The following is a 24001-nucleotide window of genomic DNA, read 5'->3' as shown; positions in this document are numbered from 1 at the left end:
ATCAAAAAAAAAAAAAAGTATTTTGCTACCAAAAGAAGTGATTCTACTATATTAAGGGGCAAAAATAGCATAGTTTATTTCCACATAAGAACAAATTATATTCCAAATAATCACATAATTTCAAGAAAGATTTCTCCTAAAATATTTTTTATAAAAAGTAACCCCAATGCCTTAAGTTCTGGAAATGCCACCTTGTACATTACTATTATCTTAAACTGAAACATTCTAAAACATCCATACCTTATATGGTCTCATTTACATAGCTGAAATTTTTTTTCTTGCTATCTTTCATGATAAATGATGCTGTTGATAACTTTACTCTGTAGAATCTTACTTTGGTGATTTTTATACTTTTACAGATAAGGAACTGATATATACATACACAGACCACACACACACACACACACACACACACACACACTCTCTCTCTCTCTCTCTCTCTCTCTCTCTCTCTCTCTCTCTCTCTCTCTCTTCTAATGGCTTGTGCTGGAGACCAGGGAGTTACATTTCGTCAAACCCAGATTGAACAGAGTTGAATTTAGGTTAATGCAGAGAAAGGCGTGCTCTGGGTGTGTTGTCCTTTGTATTTCCTGAAGCATCAGGTGAATGGTAAAAACTTCAAAGAGCTTCTTATTACTCCTGTAAAAGAACAGTGTTATTATTTAGCTATTTATAAACTTGAGAGAACTTATGCAAATGAAAGGAAACAGCACTTGTTTTTAAAAACAATGGAGAAAATAGCTGACTATAGGATTTAGATGCAAGAACAGTAGGGTTTTTGTTTGGTTGGTTTTTTTGTGTGTTTTTTGTTGTTGTTGTTGTTGTTGTTGTTGTTGTTGTTGTTGTTTGTACAGGGTTTCTCTGTGTAGCTTTGCGCCTTTCCTGGAACTCACTCTGTAGACCAGGCTGGTCTCAGACTCACAGAGATCCCCTTGCCTCTGCCTCCCGAGTGCTGGGATTAAAGGTGTGTGCCACCACCGCCTGGCAAAAAGTAGGTTTTATAATCTAAGCCCAAAGTGGAAAAACATTATAGGCAAAGAAGAAATAGTTTATAACCTGAAAACTGAACCCTATTCACTAATACAGAATAACTACCAGGGACAAGGACCTCCCCTTCCCACAGTTAGAGGGAACCAGTTTAGATCTTAAGGATCTAAAGTCACAATACTCTACTTTTCAACCATTTTCTCTCTAACAGACATTTAAGCTTGGTGTGGTGGCGTGCACCTTTAATCCCTGCACTCTTGAGACAGAGGCAGGCAGGTCTGAGTTCCAGGACAGCTGGTCTACACATCAAGTTCTAGGACAGCCAGGGCTACGTAGAGAGAGCCTATCTCACAAAGACAAAACAAAAGCAGAAGAAGAGGAGGAGGAGAAGGCATTCAGTAATTTCATTCCAATCATAATCCTATCTTAAATGTAAAATAGGGATTCATCTATTTTATTTTCTTCTCTGGGTATATTTGCCTGAAGAGAAATTATCAAATACCCCATTGTTAAAGGAGGTAGAAGACAGGTGGTTCCCTAAAGCTCATTGGCCATGCAGCCTAGCCAATCAGTGAGCTCTAGGTACAGTGAGAGACCCTGTCAAAAAAGAAAGAAAGAAAGAGAGAGAGAGAGAGAGAGAGAGAGAGAGAGAGAGAGAGAGAGAGAGAGAGAGAAGGAGATACCTAACATCAACCTCAGGCTTCCACATGTAGAGACACACACACACACACACACACACACACACACACACACACACACACGTTCTTTTGCCTGTTTTGCCAAATGCATGCTTCAGTACATTAATAAGGAATTTTTTAAAATGCTCCTTTATGATCACTTTGTTTTTTTCACCTTCATATATAAAGTATCAGTGTACAGTGATTTGGTCTCATATTATCACTTGATTAATTAACTTGTTCTTAGTGGAAGAGCATTTGCCTGTATTGCAGTTATCCCTGGGTTCCCAGTACCATAAAAACCAAAGCTACCCCCAATATATAAATAAGTCCCCTCTAGACATGTCAAATAAAACTTCTGCATGCTATCTCTGGTATTTAAAGTTTTCTTAGATGAACTGAAACAATTAAGAAACAACTATACATTCAAGGTTCTGATATCTGATATTTTTAGAAATAGCCATTACTTAATTTCAAGGTTTCAAATTATCAAAATGATTTTTGAAACTAGTGTGTTTTTAAAGTGTGTGTGTGTGTGTGTGTGTGTGTGTGTGTGTGTGTGTGTGTGTGTGTGTCTGTGTCTGTGTCTGTGTCTGTGTGTCTGTCTGTCTTGTATGGAATGGGCATGTGCAGAGGGTCTGGAGGACGTCTAGTATCCTATCTATCACTCTCTGATTTCTTCCTTTGAAGCAGGGTCTCTTGCTGAACCTGGAGTCATGCTGGTGGCCCTAAGCCCCAGTGACCCTCCGGTCTCCATCCTCCACACTGCTGGGCTCACAGACGCACACAGCCTCACTCAGCTTTTTATGTGATCACTGGGGATCCGAACGCAGGTCCTCATGCTTATGCAGTAACTACTCTTACTGCTGAGCATCTGCCCAGCCCCAGTATGTCGTCTCTGATAATCACTAATACTCAGCATTCTTAAATTTCTATATCCATAGACTGGAATAACAAATTAGAACAACATCATAATCAAGTTGAACTGGTTTGGGATGGAGACTGAACAGCAATCACAATATAATCATCAATTAAAAACGTTACAAAAAGACATGCTTACTTGATTTTTGAGAGCTTCTGCAGGATAATACTGAGCTTTTCTAGGATGTGAAGATCAAGTTTAGGAGTTCGCAGCAGCACAGAACAAGTACGGAAAAATAAAGAGTTGCTACAGGCTTCCAGGAACGGCTGCAAGGACTCTGCAAGACAAGTGCCATGCTTTACTGCTAAGAAGTATGCAAGAAAATTAAAAAAGCAAAACCAGAACCATGTGAGTCGCAGATCAATACCAACCTGGCCTCTCAATCTTTCATCCTTAAACTTTGGGGCAAAATCGTCACTGAAAAGTGGAAACATCCACTGGCTCTTGCTGGGTGGCCTAAGGAGGTTATTGTTTAACACCAAGTGCGTTTGAAAGAAGAGGGGAAAGTGTTTCTTCAAAAAGCTTCCAGGGGGCTGGAGAGATGGCTCAGAGGTTAAGAGCACTGACTGTTCTTCCAGAGGTCCTGAGTTCAATTCCCAGCACCCACATGGTGGCTCACAACCATCTGTAATGAGATCTGGCGCCCTCTTCTGTATACATAATAAATAAATAAATAAATCTTAAAAAAAGAAAAAAAAAAAGAAAAGAAAAGAAAAAAGAGCTTCTAACTGGAAGCCCAGTCTAGGTGACTGCAAATAATAAGTTCCACTGAAGCAGTACATTAGTTTTCTTTAAACCCCAGTAACAACTCTGAGTACTTACTAGATAAAAAAGCACACTTTGCACATAAAAGCTAAAGAATGGCAGGTTCGTAATAGATTGAAAACTTAAGGATAAAGGTTTTCAGGGATCATCGTGGAAAAGCAGTCAGAAAGACTGTAAGAACAGAGGATCAAGGAGTTTGCTGTGGGACTGTGTGTCCCAGGATGTCAGAAGCTGAAGTCTCACCAACATGACTGCCTCAACCTGAGCTGAACAAGGACAACAACATACATGCTCACGTGGAAGGGGGCGAGGCCATGAGCTTCCACCATACACAAAGAACTACAGGCAACCAAGAATGCTGAGCGTGGGAGAAGCTGTCTTTCCCAGGAAGAGCACACCAACTGCTTATTCAATACCACATGGTCAGCCCTGAACACGGATGTGTATATATAACATTAAACAGACTGGGCACACTGTAGTCATGTATTTAGATGTATATTTGTGTGTGTGTGTTTATTTACATACGTACGTGTATCACAACAATTAATGAAAAACAGGCACTGAATCTGAAAGAGAACAAGGAAGGGTACATGGGAGGGTTGGGAAGGAGTAAAGGGAAGGGGACATGATGTAATTATAATTCCAAAAAATAAAGTGAATATTTTTTTAAATTGAAGTGTTCACGTAAAATGAATTTCCTTTGAAAAATTAAAAATGAAATTGAAAAAATTAAAATAATCAAGAGAGAACTGACAAAGTTAGAAGAGAGGAAAGGAAAGCTGACTTTGCATACATTTCCTTGAGCCTGACACTGTTACTATGAGTTCTTATAGATCAGCCAGGAAGGGCGCACCTAGTGTTTTTACTAATAAACACAACTAACCCAAATTATACGGGAACATACTATATTCAATCTCATTAAGAATGAAAAATTTCCCAAATTTGTTACCAAAAGCCTTACATGCACATATCCTTTTACCTAGTAACTGTACCTCTAAGAACCATCCAATAGAGAGGCATGCAAAAGTAAGAAGCCATATTTCATTTGTTGTGTTTATTATAGGATAACACATGGAAATTCTTTTAGAGCATAAGTTACTGGTACTGGCTAGTTAGGAAAAATTGAGGGAAAAAAATCTTACAATGTCAAATTGTGGCCTCTAAAACAATTCGGTGTTTAGTAAAAGCCTCTGCAAATGGCTTTTTTCTAAATGCAAGTAAGTTATTTCCCATAAAAGATATAAAGCCATGATAGCTTTGCATTCGTCTTGCTTTTTAAATCTATAAACACAACTTGGAAGGCTTGTATGTTACTATCTTGAGACTGTATTGATTAAAGTAAACTACTGAAGCAACAAAATCTAAACCGTAAGTAAAGCAGGAAACAGAAATAGGCTGGTAGGAAAAGGAAAGGGCTCTATGGGAGCAATGGAGAACTATTTTCGCTAACCAGAAACACTCCCTTTGCAGGGAGGCGAGGGGTGCATGAGCCACCTCCCTAACACGGCCCCTCATGGAGCTGTTTGCAAGTTGTGTATTGAGCTCCACGGATGCAACTGTTCTGCATCACCACCACCTGTGCTAGGACAGGCTTTCTGGTGATTGGGCCATCCTTATTTCTGTATTTCTTTACCAACCACTTTCTAATAGGATTTAAGTTCCATTCCACAAAATGAAAGTCATACCTGTCACCACTATCAGGCTAAGAACCTATGGCTAAACAGGACACAGGATCTAGGGAAGACCCTACTTTTATTATTCTGCTAAAAAGACATAGTGTTCAACTGATTCCTAACAATTTATCATAAGCCTTTATTTGTACAAGACTATGACTAACCCAGAGACCCACAACTGGCCACAGCATAGAAAATAAGAGGCTGTAGAACGCTGGCTGAGCCCTAAATAGAACACATATACTGCACCCCTGCTCTCAAGGCTCAAGGCTCACTGAGGCAGAGGAGAAGGAAACAGCGTAAGTGCCAGAGGCAGTGGGTGACTCTAAGGGAATGGTATCCTCTGGACACAGCAGGGCAGCTGCACATATTCACTCACAACATTTGTGAGAGCATACACAGCCCCGTACAAGCCCAAACCAGACCAAAGCCCAGCATGGAGAGGGGAGTTGAGTAGAAAACCCTACCACTAGCCATGGAGCTATTAGCAACTGTTAGCTGCTGAGAGAGTCCATTAGCTCCTCGAGAGTCCTCTAGGAATGTAAGCTCTGGTAAGTCGGGCACGTTCCAGGGAAAGACCACACATTCAAGAAGAGTTGGGCAGCACCAACTGGACTTGACAGGAAAAAAGAAAACAAACTGGGGTGGACAGAAAGACAGGGTGGATCTGAGACGAGCTGGGCGAAGGCGTGAAGATGATCAAAGCACAAAACACATCGTACAAAAACTCAAAAATCTAGCAAAAATAAGAAAAATAAAAGCTGAAACTTCCAGATTAAAAACAGAGGGAATATTCTTCAAGACGCCGAGGTGGGCAAGAACTTTCTGGACAGAATTTCAATAGCACAAAAGCTAGCTGCAAACATCAACAGACGAGATTACACGAAAGGAAAGTTTCATGCCGGGCGGTGGTGGCGCAGGCCTTAAATCCCAGCACTCGGGAGGCAGAGGCAGTCGGATCTCTGTGAGTTCGAGGCCAGCCTGGTCTACCAAGTGAGATCCAGGGAAGGCGCAAAGCTACACAGAGAAACCCTGTCTCGAAAAACCAAAAAGAAAAGAAAGTAAAGTTTCTGCTCAGCGGAGGAAACTGTCAGCAGAGCACACAGACAGCCCACAGAATGGGAGAAAATCTTTCCCAGTACACTTCAGACAAGGGGCAAATAACCAGAATTTACAGATACCTAAGAAATAAAACTGCAAATCAACAAACGGGGTAATGAATTACAGCAAGTTAAACACACACACACACACACACACACACACACACACACATACACACACACACACTATTAAAAACTATTAAAAAAACGTTCAACATTCTTAGTCATAAGGTAAATGCTTTGAGATAATATCCCATCCCAGTCAGAGTGGCTGTCCTCACGAAATCTGACAACAAATATTAGAGAGGATGAGGAGAAAGATAAACCCGATTGTTCACACTGGCGGGAGTGCAAGTTAATATAACCATGATGGAAATCAGCTTGGCAGTTCCTCAGAAAACTGGAAACAGCACTATCATATGATACAGCTATTGTACTCTTGGGCATTTACACAGAGAACTCTTTATCCTATGGTAGAGGTATCTGCACTCCATGTTCTCTGCTGCTCCACTCAATACAGTGAGGAAGTGGAGACAACTTAGGTGTCCTTCAAGAAGTGAATGGACTATAATAAAAATCTGGCATATGGAATATTATTCAGCTCTAAAGAAAAACAAAATCACAAAATTTGAAGAAAAAAATGGATGGATTTATAACACATAACATTAATCAAGTTTATCCAAATTCAGGAAGAAAAATCAGTCAATAAAACAAACACATGTTCTCCCTATAGTGTGGATGCCAGCCCATCATGTGTACAATGTGTACATAAAAACAAACATACATGTGAGGAGGGTCTGCAAGAGTGTGAATTGTTGAATCCAAGATTGCAAAAAGCACAGGGACAAACAGCCAAACAAATGGAAGCACATGAACTATGAACCAAAGGCTGTCGATCCCCCAGCTGGATCAGGCCCTCCGGATAAGTGAGACCATTGAATAGCTTGATCTGTTTGGGAAGCACCCAGTCTGTGGGACCAGGATCTGTCCTTAGTGCATGAGCTGGCTGTTTGGAACCTTGGGCTTACACAGGGACACTTTGCTCAGTCTGGAAGGAGGGGACTGGACCTGCCTGTACTGAATCCACCAGGTTTAAATGAATCCCCAGGAGTGCCTTGGTCCTGGAGGAGATGGGAATGGAGGGGAGGGGCTGGGGGAAGGTGAGGGTAGGGCGGGAGGGGGGAGGACTGAGGAACCCATGGCTGATGTGTAAAATTAAAACACATAATAATAAAGAAAAAAAAGTTATTTTAATAGGGTTTGTAGAGAAAATGGCACAATAAAAAAAAAGAAAAAGAAAGGGGAACAAGAATAATAAAGAAAATGCTCACTAATGAGTTCACATATTTGTTATATGCAAGTAAGTCCACTGAATGTTCTCTTGAAGCATAACACATTCTCAGTATAAAATATATCCTTCAATGGACAGTGGCCACTTTGTGATTCCAGGAAAGGCTGTCATTTGACTGTGAGATACGAGTTTTAAATTGTATTTTTTTACTGTCTGAATGAATACTCCTGTAGGATGCAGTTCTTTGTAAATTTTGCTTCACTTTGTGTATTTTATCCTTTAAATATGAATTTTAGCTATCCAATTAAGAGAGTGAAGTAGGAGGTGTAAAGTCATCATAATTTGGAAATTTCTGAGAATTCCTGAGATACTGATTTATTATCCCTGGATCTCAAAGAGCAACTTGCCAGGAATTTGAAAACCCTGAGAAACTTGTGCAGCCACTGTGGAAATCAGTATGGAAATCCCCCAAAAACCTGAAAATAGAACCACCCTATCACCCATCTAAGTGGGTGCATGGAGATGGGAGCTGGGCAGAGAACCCTACCCCTAGCCACGCACACTAAGTACACTAAGTCAACACACAACAGAGGTGTCTGTGCCTCCATGTTTAGAGCTGTACTGTTCACCACGGCCAGGAATCGGAAGCAGCCCTTGATGTCCATCAACAAATGAGTTAACAAAGAAAATGCGGTCCACAGGCTGGATGGCCCACAGACCTAGGATAGAACCAGACACGACTAGAGGAAATTAAATGTCAGTGTGATGATGGCTAACGACATCCTGCTACACACACAGGTGCCTAGCCCAACTGTCATCAGAGAGGCTTCACCCTGCAACTGGTGGAAACAGCATAGCCAGACATTGGGCGGAGTTTGGGGAATCCTGCAGAAGTGGGAGAGAAAGGACTGCAGGAGACAAAGGGGTCAAGGAGACAAGAAAACTCACAGGATCAACTAACCTGGGCTCACAGGGGCTCACAGAGCCTGAACCGACAGCCAGGGAGCCTGCATGGGACCGCCCTAGACCCTCTGCATACATGTGACAGTTGTGCAGCTTGCTCCCCTGTGGGACTCTTAGCAGCGGGAGCAGGGGCGGTCTCTGACTCTTTTACTGGCTTTTGGGACCCTTTTCCTCACCCTGGTCTCCATGCCCAGCCTTAATACACAGGAAGGTGCTTAGTCTTACTGCACCTTGATAGGCCATGTTTTGTTGATGCTCATGGGAGACCTGCCCTTTCCTAAACAGAAACTGAGAGTGGAGGGGGTGGGAGCAGAGGACAGTGTGGGGAGGGGCAGGGAGAGGAAGGAGGGGAACTGCGATCAGGATGTAAAACAAATAAATTAATTAAAAAAATACAAAATACCAGCCTAAGCCTATTTGTCTGTTTAAAAAGAAAAAAAAAAGGAAATGTGGTACATACACAGACACACACACACACACACACACACACACCACGGGAATTTTACATAAAGTAAAACAAAATCATGACATTTTCGGAAAATAGATGCAAATGGAATCATGTTATATGAAATAAGCCAGACTCGGAGACAAGTATCACATTATTTCTCATACAAGGAACTTAAATTTTATATACATATGGACATAGCTATATCCACGTCTTATTTGCAGGGTACTTAACTAGAGAAGGGATCTAAGAGGGGAGGAAGAGCTCCTAAGGGATGTGGGAAATGGGGAAGACAACAGCAGACATGTGAAGGAGGGTACAAACGAGGACTAACTGGAGGAGCACAGGAGCCAGCTGGAGGAAGAGGCAGAGAGGAGGCCGTGGGGGGGCAGGGAGCATACAACAACAAAACATGACACATTCATACCAAGGAGTCACAACGAAACCTCTCGTTCTGTGTGCTGACCTAACTAATAACTTTTCAAAACAGCCACCATTTAAAAGCTGAAATAGTGGCTGGTATGTGGCGTTAACAAGTAATTAGGAGGGAATGAAAGCATCATTTCTTTACGCACATAAAACATAAAAACGTACGCGATTCTACTGTCATCTGAAGCAGACTATCAATGACGTTGGATAGGAGCCCTTTGCTGGAAATCCTCAGGTGTCTTAGTATTACTGGAACAGCTTGGTACTCCAAAAATAAGGCTTTTCCTTCATCTGTCTTCAAGTCCAAACAAAGGGAATCAAATGCTTGAGCTAGGTAGTCGGCTGAAAACAACACAAATAACCATCTATGCATCAGTTATTAAATCAGAAACATAAGATTAAACAAAAAGAACCACCACTTTAATAAAATAAAACTGAAAAAAATAAATGATGAGAGATCACAAACTAAATTTAGATTCATCCCCCTCACTGGTTTATTAGAACTCAATGGGGAAGGAGAGAGAAAAGGCAGTCCAATTATAATGGGGTAAATTCATTTAGTGCGTTCATATTTTAGTACTAAAATAATCAGCCCCATTTTGCTTTTTATACCAACAAAGAAAATTGGTAATTAATATTAAATAGCACAGTAGTATGTATTTCCATATTTGGTTGTAATTACTGCATGTTTCCACAAACTTGAACAGCACTGTATTTATATCTTTAAATAGATTCTAAGGCTGTATGTCTCATTGCTGACTTTTAAATGCCTCCCCATTTAAAACTGTAACTATACACAAACTTGCTCAGTGCATTTTAAACAAAGATTTCTGTCTTCCACAAAAGAGCAAATATCACACCATTCAAAGACAACTTCAATTCTGTAACCCATTCATTATTAAGAGCAACAGTGCCGGGCGGTGGTGGCGCATGCCTGTAATCCCAGCACTCGGAAGGCAGAGGCAGGTGGATCTCTGTGAGTTCGAGGCCAGCCTGGGCTACCAAGCGAGTTCCAGGAAAGGCGCAAAGCTACACAGAGAAACCCTGTCTCGAAAAAAAAAAAAAAAAAAAAAAAAAGAGTGGCTAATTTAATTAGAATCAATGCAAATCAAATATCAGAGATTAATTCAGCAGATATCCCCATTACGACATTTACAATAATAGTTTCACACTGCTTTTAAATATGTAAAGTTTATTTTCCAAAATGTTCCTTCAGTATATGATTCCAAGAAAAAAAAAAAAACCATGCTGTTCACCTAACACTGAGTTACTTTTTTAAAAAAAAATTAATATTTCTATTTAAAGGAGAAGACTTAACAGAGTGTCTTGGGCCCAATGTGGTGGCATAAACCTTTCCTACAGCACACAGAGGCAGGTAGATCATAGTGAGTTCCAGGCCGGCATACATAGCCAGACCCTGTCTTAAAAAGAGTGTCTTGGCCCCAAAGTCAGAGATTACTAAATGGAATTCCTAGTGGTGCCAGGTGTGAGACACCTCCCTGTGAACTGTTGGCTGGGGGAGGGAAGGGGCTGGAGATCATCAGTACAGGCTAATGCCATTGCTCTTATCACCCCTCAGAACTAGATGATAAGGCCCCATGGCTGAGGACCTGGCACAGTTTCCTTGCAGAACATGGAGATCTCAAGCTGGCCCTAAGCTGCTTCCTGTTGCCTTTCTCAGTACAGGACGGTGTCACTCAGATTGCTGGAGGGGAGACGTCAGTATAACAACAGTCTTATGCAGCTGTGAAACGTACAAGCTACAATACCAACCTGCTGGGCAAGCTGTGCCCACTGGGGAATAGTGGCATGGCTGTTCTTGGAAGAGTTCAGTTCCCAGCCCCATGTTGAGGGGCTCACAACCCCCTGCAACTCCAGTGCCACGGGATCCGATACCTCTGGCTCTCACATGCATACACCCTCACACAGACACATACACAAAATTAACAATAATGAAAGTAGCCAGGCGGTGGTGGCGCACACCTGTAATCCCAGCACTCAGGAGGCAGAGGCAGGTGGATCTCTGAGTTCAAGGCCAACCTGGTCTACAGAGTAAGTTTCAGGACAGGACAGCCAGGACTATACAAAGAAATCCTGTCTCAAAAAAAAAAAAAAAAAAAAAAAAAAAAAAAACCCTAATAATAATAATAATAATAATAATAATAAATCTTTAAAATACGTATGAAAGAACTTTAAGACATTCTAATCTGTATCCATTTATGGTACATTATTTTTATTTATAGAAGAGTTTAGTTCAAAGAACACTAATACCACTTTACTTAAATTTTTTACTTTAAAACAAACAAACAAACAACAAAAAACCCTCTGCAAACAAATACACATTGAACAAAATTGCTAGGTTCTGCTCTGATGTGTCTTGCTATCAACTTCATTTGTAAGCGTGTTTCCCTGTTGATGTGCATGTGGAGGATACCGACCTTAGTTAGGTGTCCTTCCTTATTTTTAAAATTAAAATATAATTCCACCATTTTCCCTTTCTCGTTTCTCCCTCCACCCCCTCCTATGTACAACCTTGCTCTCAAACCCATGGCTTCTTTTTCTTTACTTGTTTTGAGCCGGGGTTTCTCACCGAACTCGAATCTTAACATAGTGGTTAGAGGCTGGCCAGTGAGCCTCAGTGTGGGGTTAGGGATGTGCACTGCTGTGCTCGGCTTTTATACGGATGCCAGAAATCTAAACTCAGGTCCTTATGCTTGCCCAACAGACACTTTAAGCCACCAAGTCATCTCTCCCTGGCCCAAACTTTTTTAAAAAGCAACAATACAGATAGAATAGACAAATCCTGACCTCTTCACGGGAACAAGTTTTCCAACAGTGCCCCCTGCTGTTTTTGAAAGTACTTGCAACAGCTAACATGACAGTGGACAGACAGTTACAGGTTGGTTTGTTGAGAAAGGGTCTTCTTACTGTATAGCCCTGCCTGGTCTGCAACATCAGTGTAGACCAAGCTAGCCTTAACTCTGCCTTAGCTCTCTTGCTGTGGCTTCCCAAGTGCTAATTACATGTGTTCATCGCTGCATCCAGCTTCATGGTCCTTTTTTTAAAAATTTTAATTTACAAGCTTAAAAGGTTGTTCCCCCCCCTCTAATCTTACTGGTCTTTTGTTTGTATATTATGGCTTCCTATTTTCTGTTTTTATGGTGTGTGTGTGTGTGTGTGTGTGTGTGTGTGTGTGTGTGTGTGTGTGTGTAGTACAGTATATGAATATAGTATATGAAAAAAATGTTTTCAATTTTTTAAAATGGAGGGAAAGAGTTATCCCTTAACAGTTTCCATAGGCAGAAAAAGAGTGGGGGAAATTTTGGAAATGAGGGAATAGGGGATAGATTTGATGAAAATACATTATATGGGTATATGGGGAGAGGATAAGGAGCTGCTGACAGTGATAACTGCTGGGGAGGAAGAGTCACTTTTCTTTGAGGAGCGGCCACTGGCAGGTCACCATGCCTCAGTGGATATGTATATGTGTGCACGTGTGTGTGCACGTGTGCATGCACGTGTGTGTGCACGTGTGTGCGTGTGTACGTGTGTGTGTGTGTGTGTGTGTGTGTGTATGTGTGTATCTCAGCTTTTAGACACTTTATTTTCCTCCACCTCTCTCTCTCTGTTCACATGTCTGCAGAACAGGTCATGACCATTCAGTGGCCTGTACAGTGCAAGCTGTAGACCAGTAGTCCTCAGTGGATAGCTGGGTACTCCAGTCTTCAGAAGAGATCTGCTGGATAGGCACAGAGGTTACCTGCACACCTTCAGGCCAGACTGACATCTCTGGCTGAGCAGCAGTGAACTCAGGAGCTGACACAGTCCATTCACCCCCAAATTCCTCCACAGCACAGACTTTTCAGCAGTGGCTTGTTCTTCCTTCTCCATCTCCTCGGGGTCTCTGGAGAAGTAGAGATAGGGCATGACCTCCATGGGTGCTCACAGGAGATGGTGCACGCACAGAACTTCCCAGGCCAAGGTCCACCACATCAGACACATTTGCTGTTGTGGGGCAACAATGTCCACAGAGTGCAGAGCAGAGTCCGTGTTACACAGAGCATGGCAGGCAGATTGGCATAAGATGCCTCTATGAGGGGCTGGTGGTCAGCCACCACCAAAAGACGAGGCTCCCTAAAGGCTGCTTGGATCTGGCTAGTCAAAGTCCCAGGAGTGAAGCAGCCAGCAACTGGAGTGGCTGTAGTGGCAGCCTGTCTGCTGCTGGCCCAGTGCTCCTGAGAGGATGATGAAGACATCAGCAGACAATGACAGCTTGAGCTGCAAGCAACTACTTCTCCCAGGTCCTCTTCAGATCTATGACGTAGATACCATCACTTTTCCTTTTGTGGAAAATCTAGAAATCAAGGTTGGTGCCACCTACATTGGGTTCCTATGGCAAGGAATTTGAGGGCATCCTCTTCCTTCATCTGTAGGACATCAAGAACTCTGGACATTGTATGCACTTTCCTTTCTTTACAGTAGGAAGTCAAAAACCACGCTGTAGGGAGCTGTCCTTGGCAGAATGAATTGGAGCTTATAAATGTTTTTAAAAGAGAACATGAAGTTGAAGGGGAGGGAGATGTGTTAGAAGGGAAGGAGGGGAGGATACAGTCAAGATACATTTTATACATGAATGAAAGCTTTAAAGAATTTTAGCCGGGCAGTGGTGGCACACACCTGTAATCCTAGCACTCAGGAGGCAGAGGCAAGCGGATATCTGTGAGTTCGAGGCCAGCCTGGTCTACAAAGTTCCAGGAAAGGCGCAAAGCTACACAGAGAAACCCTGTCTCAGAAAACAAAAAAACAACAGGAAAAAAATATTTTTATAAATTCAAGAAAAAGACATAAACATATGGCTGTGTTTAAGAACAGAGGCCGTTGTAAAAGACATAAATTAGGCAGTTAATTGTATGCATCCTAGAGAGTAGGACATTGCTTTTATTCATAACTAATAGCATTAAAAATCAATAGATGAATCAAATATATAGCGATAGCTACTCTAATGCTGGCAAAGATGCCAAAATATATATTAGAGAAATGGCAGCCTCTTCAACAAATGTGCCACAAAAACTGACACATCTCTTCCACACTCAGATATAGAATGAAATCAGATCTTTTTTCCCTCATTCTGTAAGAAAAATCAACTCCAAATGGATGAAAGACCTTATTGCAAGACCTGAAACTCAAACTGTGAGAGGAAAAGGCAGAGCAAACACTTCAAGACGTAGGCATGGGGCAACAACTTCCTGAAAAGGACTCCAACTGCTCAGGAAATAATGCCAACAATCGAGAAACGGGGATTTCACTGCATCAAAGGCGTCTGCAGAGTAAAACCGCAAAGATACCTACTGAATGGGGAAAGTCTTCCACTACACACTTTACAGAGGATAAGAACTACAAAGAACTCAAAAACGAAGTAACAAGGAATCAAAAACCCAATCAATAAGTGGGCTAATGCAATGAACAGTCAGTTCTCAAAAAACAAAAATGAAACACAAGTGGCCAACATGAAAAATGTTCGATTTTACTGGCTATTAGAGAAACACAATCAGAACTACAAGGGGATCCTCTCTCCCCTAACCTGAATGGCAATCCTTAAGAAAACACGGAACACTTAGTGGTTAGTAGTTACCAGTTCAACTGGAGAGCCCACCTCAACCTAAGGTGGAAAGTGACCAAGGGAGACGCTCAATGTTGACCTCTGGCCTCCACACACATACATATGAACACACACACAATGAAAAAATTAAAATTCTGAATTTTTAAAAATGTATTCATTTTGTATGTGTAGGTATGTGCCCACTTGTCTATAGGTGTACCAAGTATATGCAGTATCTGTGGAGGCCAGAAGAAAGTTGCAGATCTCCTTGGAACTGGAGTTACCTGATGTGCATGCTGTGAACCACACCCAGGTCCTCTGCAAGAACAACCAAGTACTCTTAATGGCTGGGTCATCTCTCCAAAATTTTTAATTTTGACAAAGTCGAATTATCTTTTCCTAAATCAAAACAATTATGGCTTGTTTAAGATAATTCTTCTTGGTGTGTTGACACACACCTATAATCCCAGTCAGTACTCAGGAGGCAGAGTCAGAAGGCTTGCTACAATCATAAGATTATCCTGAATTACACAGCAAGTTCAAGGCTAGCCTAAGCTACATAGAAAATCTGAAGCTACTCTGGGTTATAGGGCACCCTGTATCAAAAAGAAGAAGAAGAAAAACTTCCATGCTAAATCCGAGTTTAGTAACATAATCTCCTATGTTTTCTTCTTGAAGTTCTATACTTCTAGCTTTTCCATTTTGGTTTGCGTTCTATTTTGAGTGGTTGTTGTTGTATATGAAGGTAGAAGGTCCCTCCCTCCATCCATGTACGATGTACTATCACTCTAGCATCATTTTCAGAAAGGACTATATCTGTCCACATTGAACTATCTGGACAACTTGCTGAAAATGAGCTGTCCACAGTGTGTAGAGGTCTGTCTCAGATTATCCATTCTGACAACTGATATCTGGCTTTACACCAATACCATACTCTTCTGAAGTCAGGTAGAATAAAACAAATTTGTGTTAAGGACTCTAAACCCTTTGGGTTTCTGTATGAACTTTGTAATCTGTTTATCAGTTTCTAAGATCATTTTGATTGCTAGGAAGCTACAGCAACCAATTTGGAAAGAACTGACACCTTAATACTAAACTTCCTGGGCAGTGGTGGCACGTGCCTTTAATTCCAACACTCAGGAGGCAGAAGTGGATCTCTGTGAGTCCAGCCTGGTGTACAGAGAGAGTTCCAGGACAGCCAGGGGTACAAAGAGAAACCCTGTCTCAAACAACAACAAAAACACTAAACTTCCTGACCCATAAACAAAGTATGGCTGCCTAGTGTGTCTACATATTTGACCTCCAGCTTCTCTCCACAGTTTTATAGTTTTAGTGTACAATCTACATCATCGTACAACTTTTGTCTCTCACATGTTTATACACACTTCATTTTTTATTCTAGAAAGTTTCCATTGAATACTTGGTATAACTCCCAAGTAAAGCCATCTGTGGCTGTAATTTTCCTTAAGGGGAACTTTGCAACTACAAATTCAACTTCTATACAGACATGGGGAGTTTCAGGTTAAGGGATTTGGCATTTTACATCTTTGAAATAAAATGGCATTTCCTCAGAAGTGCTGTGTGCTGGCTTTATCTCACACAGCACACTCCTGGCTCTCTTGGACCCTGCTAAGTCCCTCCCGGTCACCCTCTGCTAAGTTCCTCCCGGTCACCCTCTGCTAAGTCCCTCCCGGTCACCCTCTGCTAAGTTCCTCCCGGTCACCCTCTGCTGTCAGCGCTTACTTTCCTTCTCTGTCTTCTCTTCAGCCTCCCTGGAGACGCACCACTTTATTAGTCTTCTCCATGACAGAGTTCTGGTCTACACTGATTTTTTTCTCTATTACTTTTCATATTTCACAGACTTCTGCTGTTTATAACCTTACAAATTACTTTTTTTGTTTGCTTCACTGCCTTCCTCTTTGTTTTAAAGGCATTTGGTGCCTTTGAATGTTACTTTTGCCCCTATCCACAAAGTTTGGAACGTTCTGATTTTGTTTTTGTTTTTGTTTTTTTCATCTTCTGTGATCTGTGGGTTATACAGATCACTTTAGTTTCCAAATATTTGAAGGCTTTCTGAGTATCAACTGGGGTAGAGCACATACTTTTTCTACAACTTGCAATCATTTAAAATTTATTAAGTTTGCTTTATGGCCCATGCAATGTCCTAACCATTAGTAATTAGTGTTTTTTTTTTTTTTCTTCTTCTGCTGTTAGGTCAATATCTATAAACAAATCAAGTTGGCTGATAGTGTTGCTCAAACCCACTTTACTTTTTTTTTTTTTTTTTTTTTTTCTGGAGCTGAGGACCGAACCCAGGGCCTTGCGCTTGTTAGGCAAGCTCTCTACCACCGAGCTAAATCCCCAGCCCAGCCCATTTTCTTTTTTAAAAGACTTATTTTTTCTCTTTAAACTACTTTATTATTTTGTGTGAATGGGTATTTTCCCTGCTGTATATCTGTATCACAGGACATGGCCCGAGGAAGCCAGAAAAGAAAACTGAGGCCCCTGGGACTAGAGCGAAAGAGTGAGCCACCATGCAGGTGCTGGGCACCAAACCTGGGTGCTCTGAGTTCTTAACCACTGAGCCACCACTCCAGCCCAGCATGCAGGATATTTGTGACCCACAAATGGGTCACGACCCACAGGTTGAGAACTGCTGCTCTAGCCCCTTATTTTTGTTTAAGTACATTGAATGTATGTGGGAATGTGTGTGGCTATGTGCACATAACTACAGTGCCCACAGAAGCCAGAAGAGGGTACTGTTCCGTGTACTACACAAGAAGTGTGAAAGACACCATCTAATTCAGTTTTATTTCTTCATAGAAAACAGACCTTTTGCATTTTTGCCTTTTCATAGTTTAACAAGAATGAACATTATGGGCTGGCATGACGGTAAAGGGGCTTGCCACCAAACTTGATGGCCCAACTGTGACCTGCAGAACCCATATAGTAGAAGGAGAAAACTAATTCCCACAAACTGTCTTCTGACCTCCACGTGTGTGACATGTCACATGTGTACCCCCATAGATAAATAAAAATAAATTTTTAAAAAGAATAAATATTTCATTAGGCTAATGGTTCTCAACCTGTGCGTTGCAACCATTTTCAAGGGGTCACATATCAGATATTTATATTATGATTTTAACCATAGCAAAAGTATAGTAATGAAGTAGCAATGAAATAATTTTATGGCTGGGAGTCACCACAACATGAGGAAATGTATTAAAGGGTCATAGTGTTAGGAAGGATGAGCTACTACATTAGATCATGTTATGATAATGTTGATATATGACTTTGAATATTCTCCTTGATTAACAGAGTAGCATTGAGTTTCTGATTTGGACTTTACCTCTGGTGAATATACATGTTTTGGGGTTTTTTTTTTGGTTTTGGGTTTTTTTGTTTGTTTGTTTGTTTGTTTGTTTGTTTTGTTTTGTTTTTTCGAGACAGGGTTTCTCTGTGTAGTTGTGCCCGTCCTGGATCTCGCTCTGTAGACCAGGCTGGACTTGAACTCACAGAGATCCACCTGCCTCTGCCTCCCGAGTGCTGGGATTAAAGGCGTGCACCACCACCACCCGGCTGAATATACATGTTTTTAATGTGAGGTTATACACTACCTGCTAAAACAGTGTGTGTGTGTGTGTATGTGTGTGTGTGTGAGTGTAGGAAGTTTCAAAGATAAGTCTGTGGTAAATTTTATTTTGGGCTATAATGCCTTTTCAAGAGAGATCTTTCAAAGTTATCACCAAATCTACTATTATGAATTTGAGAATCATAACCATAAAGCAACCAAATAATAAATTAGAACTAGGAATCTGGGTTCAAGCCACCAGGTGTGACTGAGCAGAAAACACGGCAGAGGAAGCAGTCAATACTACTGTCACACCCACGGGAAGACCCACTACTTAACGAGACAAGTCAGTATACAGGGAAGAGACAGAAAGACGGGTTATTTACGGCATTAATCCCTCTCATAAAATTCTCTTCTTAAACAATCCAGAAAGAGATAGCTAGTTATAGCTACACTAAAGTATGTATTAACTATGTTTCACTCTGGCTGTGCCATGCTTCTGATCATTCACCCCCTTATTTACTCTTGTACACCAAGCACGGGGTGTGGAAGACACGTGGTACGTCTCCGTCAGTAAATTCACGGGCTGTGAAGGGCTGCTCTTACGTACCCGTCAGGAGCAGCTGTACAGGCCCTGGGGCCAGGATCCATAACAAATGAAATGGCCATGGGAGAAGCTTTGTTTATAAAACACAGGGTGGCCAAATCTGCTCCTCCAGGCTGTGCTTCTCTGCCCTGCTCTAGTGGAAACAACACAATTTTAACTTACACGGCAAACACAAAGGAAGAAGGGCACATAAAAACTTCATCTATGAAAATCAACAAAAGCAGGGCATGAGGGCGCACACCTTTAGTCCCGGCACTCAGGAAGCAGAGGCAGGAGGATCTTTGGGAGTTCGAGGCCAGCCTGGTCTACACAGTGAGTTCCAGGACAGCCAGGGCTACACAAAGAGACTCTGTCTCAAAAACAACAACAAATCAACAAAGGCTCTGAAAGAAAGCAAGTCTAAAGAGTTTGTTTCTTAAATTCTGCAATTACTAGTCATTGTAAATACTTGACTATAAAAGAAATGCTTTTTATATAATATTCTCTTATAAATATGTGTAACAAAAATTACTCAGTGAACACTCTGGAAGCTTACCTTGAGTGACTGTTTTAAGGACAATCAAGGTTGATAAAAATCTCAGCGACAAATTGGAGCTCTTGAAGAACACTGCTGTCTTTGGTTTGTTCTCTACAGAATGCTCTGGAGAATTATCCTGAATTCCTTTAACTGTCACCCCTTTAAAAATGTCTTCACCCAATCTCCTCAGTGTTGAGGTCATAGTTGAATGCTGTTAAAAATATATGAGATCATCTATTTTAAATGCTTAATCAAATTTATACATAAAGCAAATATTTATGAAAAATAGAATTAAAAATATGCATAATTAGAATTAAAATTGTATATAAATAACTTTTAAAAACCAAGTATGAACTTCTCTTTCTGAAATGTTTTCCTAAGAAGCTAAGATCAGGCTAAATCTGGCATAGAGAAATATCAACAGAAGACAGTTGGACTCTGAGTTCACCCTTTTTCTCTGTTGGGAGCCAGGCCAACCCAAGGTTTTCTCAGAGGCCCTGACGAAAAGATGATGTCAGCAGGAAGGTAACCCAGCAATGTTGCACAAAGGGACACAGGGTATCTCAAGTGCAGTACAGACTGAGCACACAGTGGCCTGGGAACGGATAACTCCAGTGTCTTCATGGAGGAAAAGCCAGGTTCCCAGGAACTGAGGTTCCGCTCCAGCCTCAGACCAGACCTCGATAAGACTGCCCCTGGGCAAGGATGAAGAAGTGTTTGCTTATCAAATGACTAACTTCTCCGTGTTTTCAGCTCAGTCTCACTATAAATACCCCCAGTGACTCTGAAAACTTAACAATTTCAAAAGAAGAAAAGACTGGGTCAGAATCATGGAAAATTCTCACGGGATACATTTCAACAACAGAAATAACGGTACAGAATAAGGCATCTCTAGAATGACATGGCATCTGGTGACCTTCTAGGGACTTGTTATGACTCCAACGGAAGGAAACCGTTTCAAACTACCGAAAATGAGAACGCTTAAGCTAGACTTGGAAATAACTTAAAAGTTTCTGTGTTGTGACTCAATTCTTCCAGCACTATTCACTGATTCTCGTAATGATTTTCCACATCTTCATGAGGATTTGTAAACTGACTCTAAGCTCAGCATTGATACTGCAATGTGGAGAACACATCTGTACACTCCAAACTAGACACAGACATTCTGAGACTTGGGATAGCAGGTGATGGGGCAGTGAGCGGCATGGGCAATGCAATCTGATTTAAATGCACTGTAAATAAGGTTTTAGTGTTCCTGAGGAAAAGCATACATTTTTAATAGCATGCAGACTGTTTCTATTTTTAAGCCTAAAATAATTAAAACTTGGATCATTCAAAAAAAATTTTAAACTGAATAGCGGTGGTGCATACCATTGATCCCAGCACTCGGGAGGCAGAGGCAGGCGGATCTCTGTGAGTTCGAGGGCAGCCTGGTCTACAAAGCCAGTTCCAGGACAGTCAGAGTTGTCACACAGAGAAACAATGTCTCAAAAAACAAAACAGAAATTTTTTAAAGAAAAAGGAAATTGCATAATAAAACAGGGTCACTATACCAAGAAAGCACAATAATCCTAAATGTATATTCACCAACCAACCAAGTTGTAAAGTATAAAACAGGCTGGAGAGGTGGCTTGGCTGTTAAGAGCACTGCCTGCTCTTGAACAGCACCCAGGCTGGGTTTCCAGCGCCACATGGCAGTTTACAACTGTCTCTAACTCCAACTCCAGGGAGTCAGAGACCCTCTTCTGATCTCCAGGGGCACTGCATGTAAGTGGGGCATATGTACACTCACACACATAAAAATTTTTAGGTTATGGGGCTGGAGAGATGGCTCAGCAGTTAAGAACACTGACTGCTCTTCCAGAGGACCCAGGTTCAATTCTCACTTGGCAGCTAACAACTGTCTGTAACTCCAAGATCTGACCCCCTCACACAGATATTAATGCAAGCAAAACACCAATGTACATAAAATAAGAATAAATAAATCGTATTCCTAAAAAAACTTTAGGTTAATTATCTAATGTGAGACAAAAACAGATGATGCGACACAAATGTCCAAGCTATAACATAACTTGAATATGCTACCCTCAACTACTGATAGAACTAGACAAAGTATCAGTGAGGATACAGAACTTATAAATACCACCAGTTAACATTTAGAAAACACTCCACTCAACAACAGAACGACTTCAACAATACAGCCACATCAGCAAAACAAAACCAGGAAGAACTAAAACAAACTTCTAAATGATACACACAGCGAAAACCAAGTTCTCATGGAATTAAAAACTAGTAAGGAAATGTGACCAAAGGGACTGGAGAGACGGCACAGCAGCCATGAGTGTTTGCTGCTCTTGCAGAGGACTGCAGTTCAGATGCCAGCACCTCAGCCAGGAAGCCAAACTGCTTCTAACTCCAGGTCCAGGGGCTCTGACACCCTTGTCTAGTTCAAACCCACACACAGACACACATACATGCACAGAAATAAAACTAAAACAAATTTTTTTACATGTAAATGAAAGTGTGACACATCAAAATATGGGAGATAAGGGAGATGCCTCAGGTGGCAAAGAGCCTGCTGTACAAGCATAAGAACCTCAGATGAATCTCCAGCACTCCCATCTGTAACCCCAGTATTGGGGCACTTGTGGGGCAGCAGACATAGGCAGATCCTTGGGCACCACTAGACAGCCATTTTAACCAATCAGTGAGTTCCACATTCAGTGACAGACCCTGTCTCAAAAAGGTGGAGGGCTTACAAGATCGCTCAGAGGGGCATTTGTTCTAAAAGCCTTGTTCACTTTCTCAAAAACTACCAGAAGTAGCTGGATAGTGGTGGCACACGCCTTTAATCCCAGCACTCGGAAGGCAGAGACAGGCGGATCTCTGTGAGTTCGAGGCCAGCCTGGTCTACAGAGTGAGTTCCAGGAAAGGCGCAAAGGTACACAGAGAAACCCTGTCTTGAAGAAGAAAACAAAAACAAAAACAAAAAACTACCAGAAGTTACAAAAATCAGAACAACCTGGTAACTCCAAGGAAAATCTGACCTGGGGCTGTGAGATGGTTCAGCCTCTGCTGCCAAACTTGTCAAGCAGAGTTTAATCTTTAGGACCCACATGGTAGAAGTTGTCCTCAAAGCTGTCCTTTGACCTCTACATGACACAAGGACACACGGATACACAAATACACACACACACACACACACACACACACACACAGAGAGAGAGAGAGAGAGAGAGAGAGAGAGAGAGAGAGAGAGAGAGAGAGAGAGAGGTGGAGGGAGGAAGAAAGAGAGAAACATAATAAAAATTTTAAGAAAAATTGAATTCATAATTTAAAACTTTCCCTCAAATAAATCTCAGGGCTAGAGAGATGGCTTAGTGGTTAAGAGCACTTACTGGTTTTGCAAAGGAGCTAGTTCAGTTCCCAGCACCCACATAGCAACTCACAACCCTTTGTAATTCCAGTTCCAGGCTATGCAATGATCTTCGCCTCTGTGGACACTGCACACACATGGTACATTGACATACATGGAAGCAAACATTCATATAAAAAGAAGAGAGAAAATTTAAAAAAAAAAAAAAAGAATAAAATGTCTAGTACTATCCTGAACACTATCTGTTGTGATATTTTGTGTTCTGACAAATAAAGCTTGCCTGAAGATCAGAGGGTGGAACTAGCCACTAGTTAACCATGGAGATCTGTACAGACAGGAGACAGGAAGTGATATGGCGTGGCGGAGACAGGAGCTCGCCCCTTTCCATTCTGAGAGGTTGGAAAGGTAAGAGATGACCATGGCTGCTCCTTTACTTCTCTGATCTTTCAGCTTTTACCCCGATATTTGACTCTGGGGTTTTATTATTAAGAGTAATTAGAACTGTGCATCACACTATCAAATATTTAAAGAATTCATACTATTCACCTGTGGTGGTTTGAATAGGAATGGCCTCCATAGACTTACGTTTGAATCCTTGGCTCAGGGAGTGGCACTATTAGGAGGTGTGGCCTTATTGAAGTGTGTCACTGTGCAGGTGGGCTTTGAGGTCTTCTATGTTCAAGCTACCCTCAGAGTGGCACACAGTCTCCTGCTGCTGCCTGCAGATGTAGAACTCTCAGCTCCCTCTCCAGCACCATGTCTGCCTGCATGCTACCATACTTCTCACCATGATGATAATGGACTAAACCTCTAAACTGTACGCGGGCCCTAAATAAATGTTTTCCTTTCTAAGAGTTGCTGTGGTCATGATGTCTTTTCAGAGCAATAGAAACCCTAACTATACCACCTAATAACCTCTTAGAAATATAAAGGATGAGATGATTTCAGTTTTTATAAATCACATAGATATAAAACCAGACAAGGTTCAAAACACAAAAACCAAAGACCAATATTCCTTATTAATTAATTATATGTCTATATGCTGTGGTAGTTTGAATGTAATTGGCCCCCCATAATCT

The 24001-nt window shown here is 41.4% G+C and overlaps 1 protein-coding gene and 1 pseudogene across 2 annotated transcripts in view; both read right to left on the bottom strand.

The window, feature by feature from the left end:
- Nucleotides 1-452: 452 nt before the first annotated feature.
- Nucleotides 453-24001, bottom strand: part of Ccdc138 (coiled-coil domain containing 138) — a 57728-nt gene continuing 34179 nt past the window's right edge. For both annotated transcript variants that reach the window (XM_036168044.1, XM_036168045.1), the window contains 4 exons: nucleotides 19565-19757; nucleotides 9418-9594; nucleotides 2725-2863; nucleotides 453-639 (listed from right to left, as the gene is read on the bottom strand). In XM_036168044.1, coding sequence (XP_036023937.1) covers nucleotides 474-639; nucleotides 2725-2863; nucleotides 9418-9594; nucleotides 19565-19757 — 675 coding nt within the window. In that variant the 3' untranslated portion in view covers nucleotides 453-473. The remainder of the gene's footprint in view (nucleotides 640-2724; nucleotides 2864-9417; nucleotides 9595-19564; nucleotides 19758-24001) is intronic.
- LOC118569777 lies at nucleotides 12902-13706 on the bottom strand (annotated as a pseudogene).

The sequence above is a fragment of the Onychomys torridus genome, chromosome 18, assembly GCF_903995425.1.
Source record: "Onychomys torridus chromosome 18, mOncTor1.1, whole genome shotgun sequence".
Classification (NCBI taxonomy): Eukaryota; Metazoa; Chordata; class Mammalia; order Rodentia; family Cricetidae; genus Onychomys; species Onychomys torridus.
The sequence above is the reverse complement of the archived record's forward strand: the minus strand, read 5'-3'. Positions and strand labels throughout refer to the sequence as shown.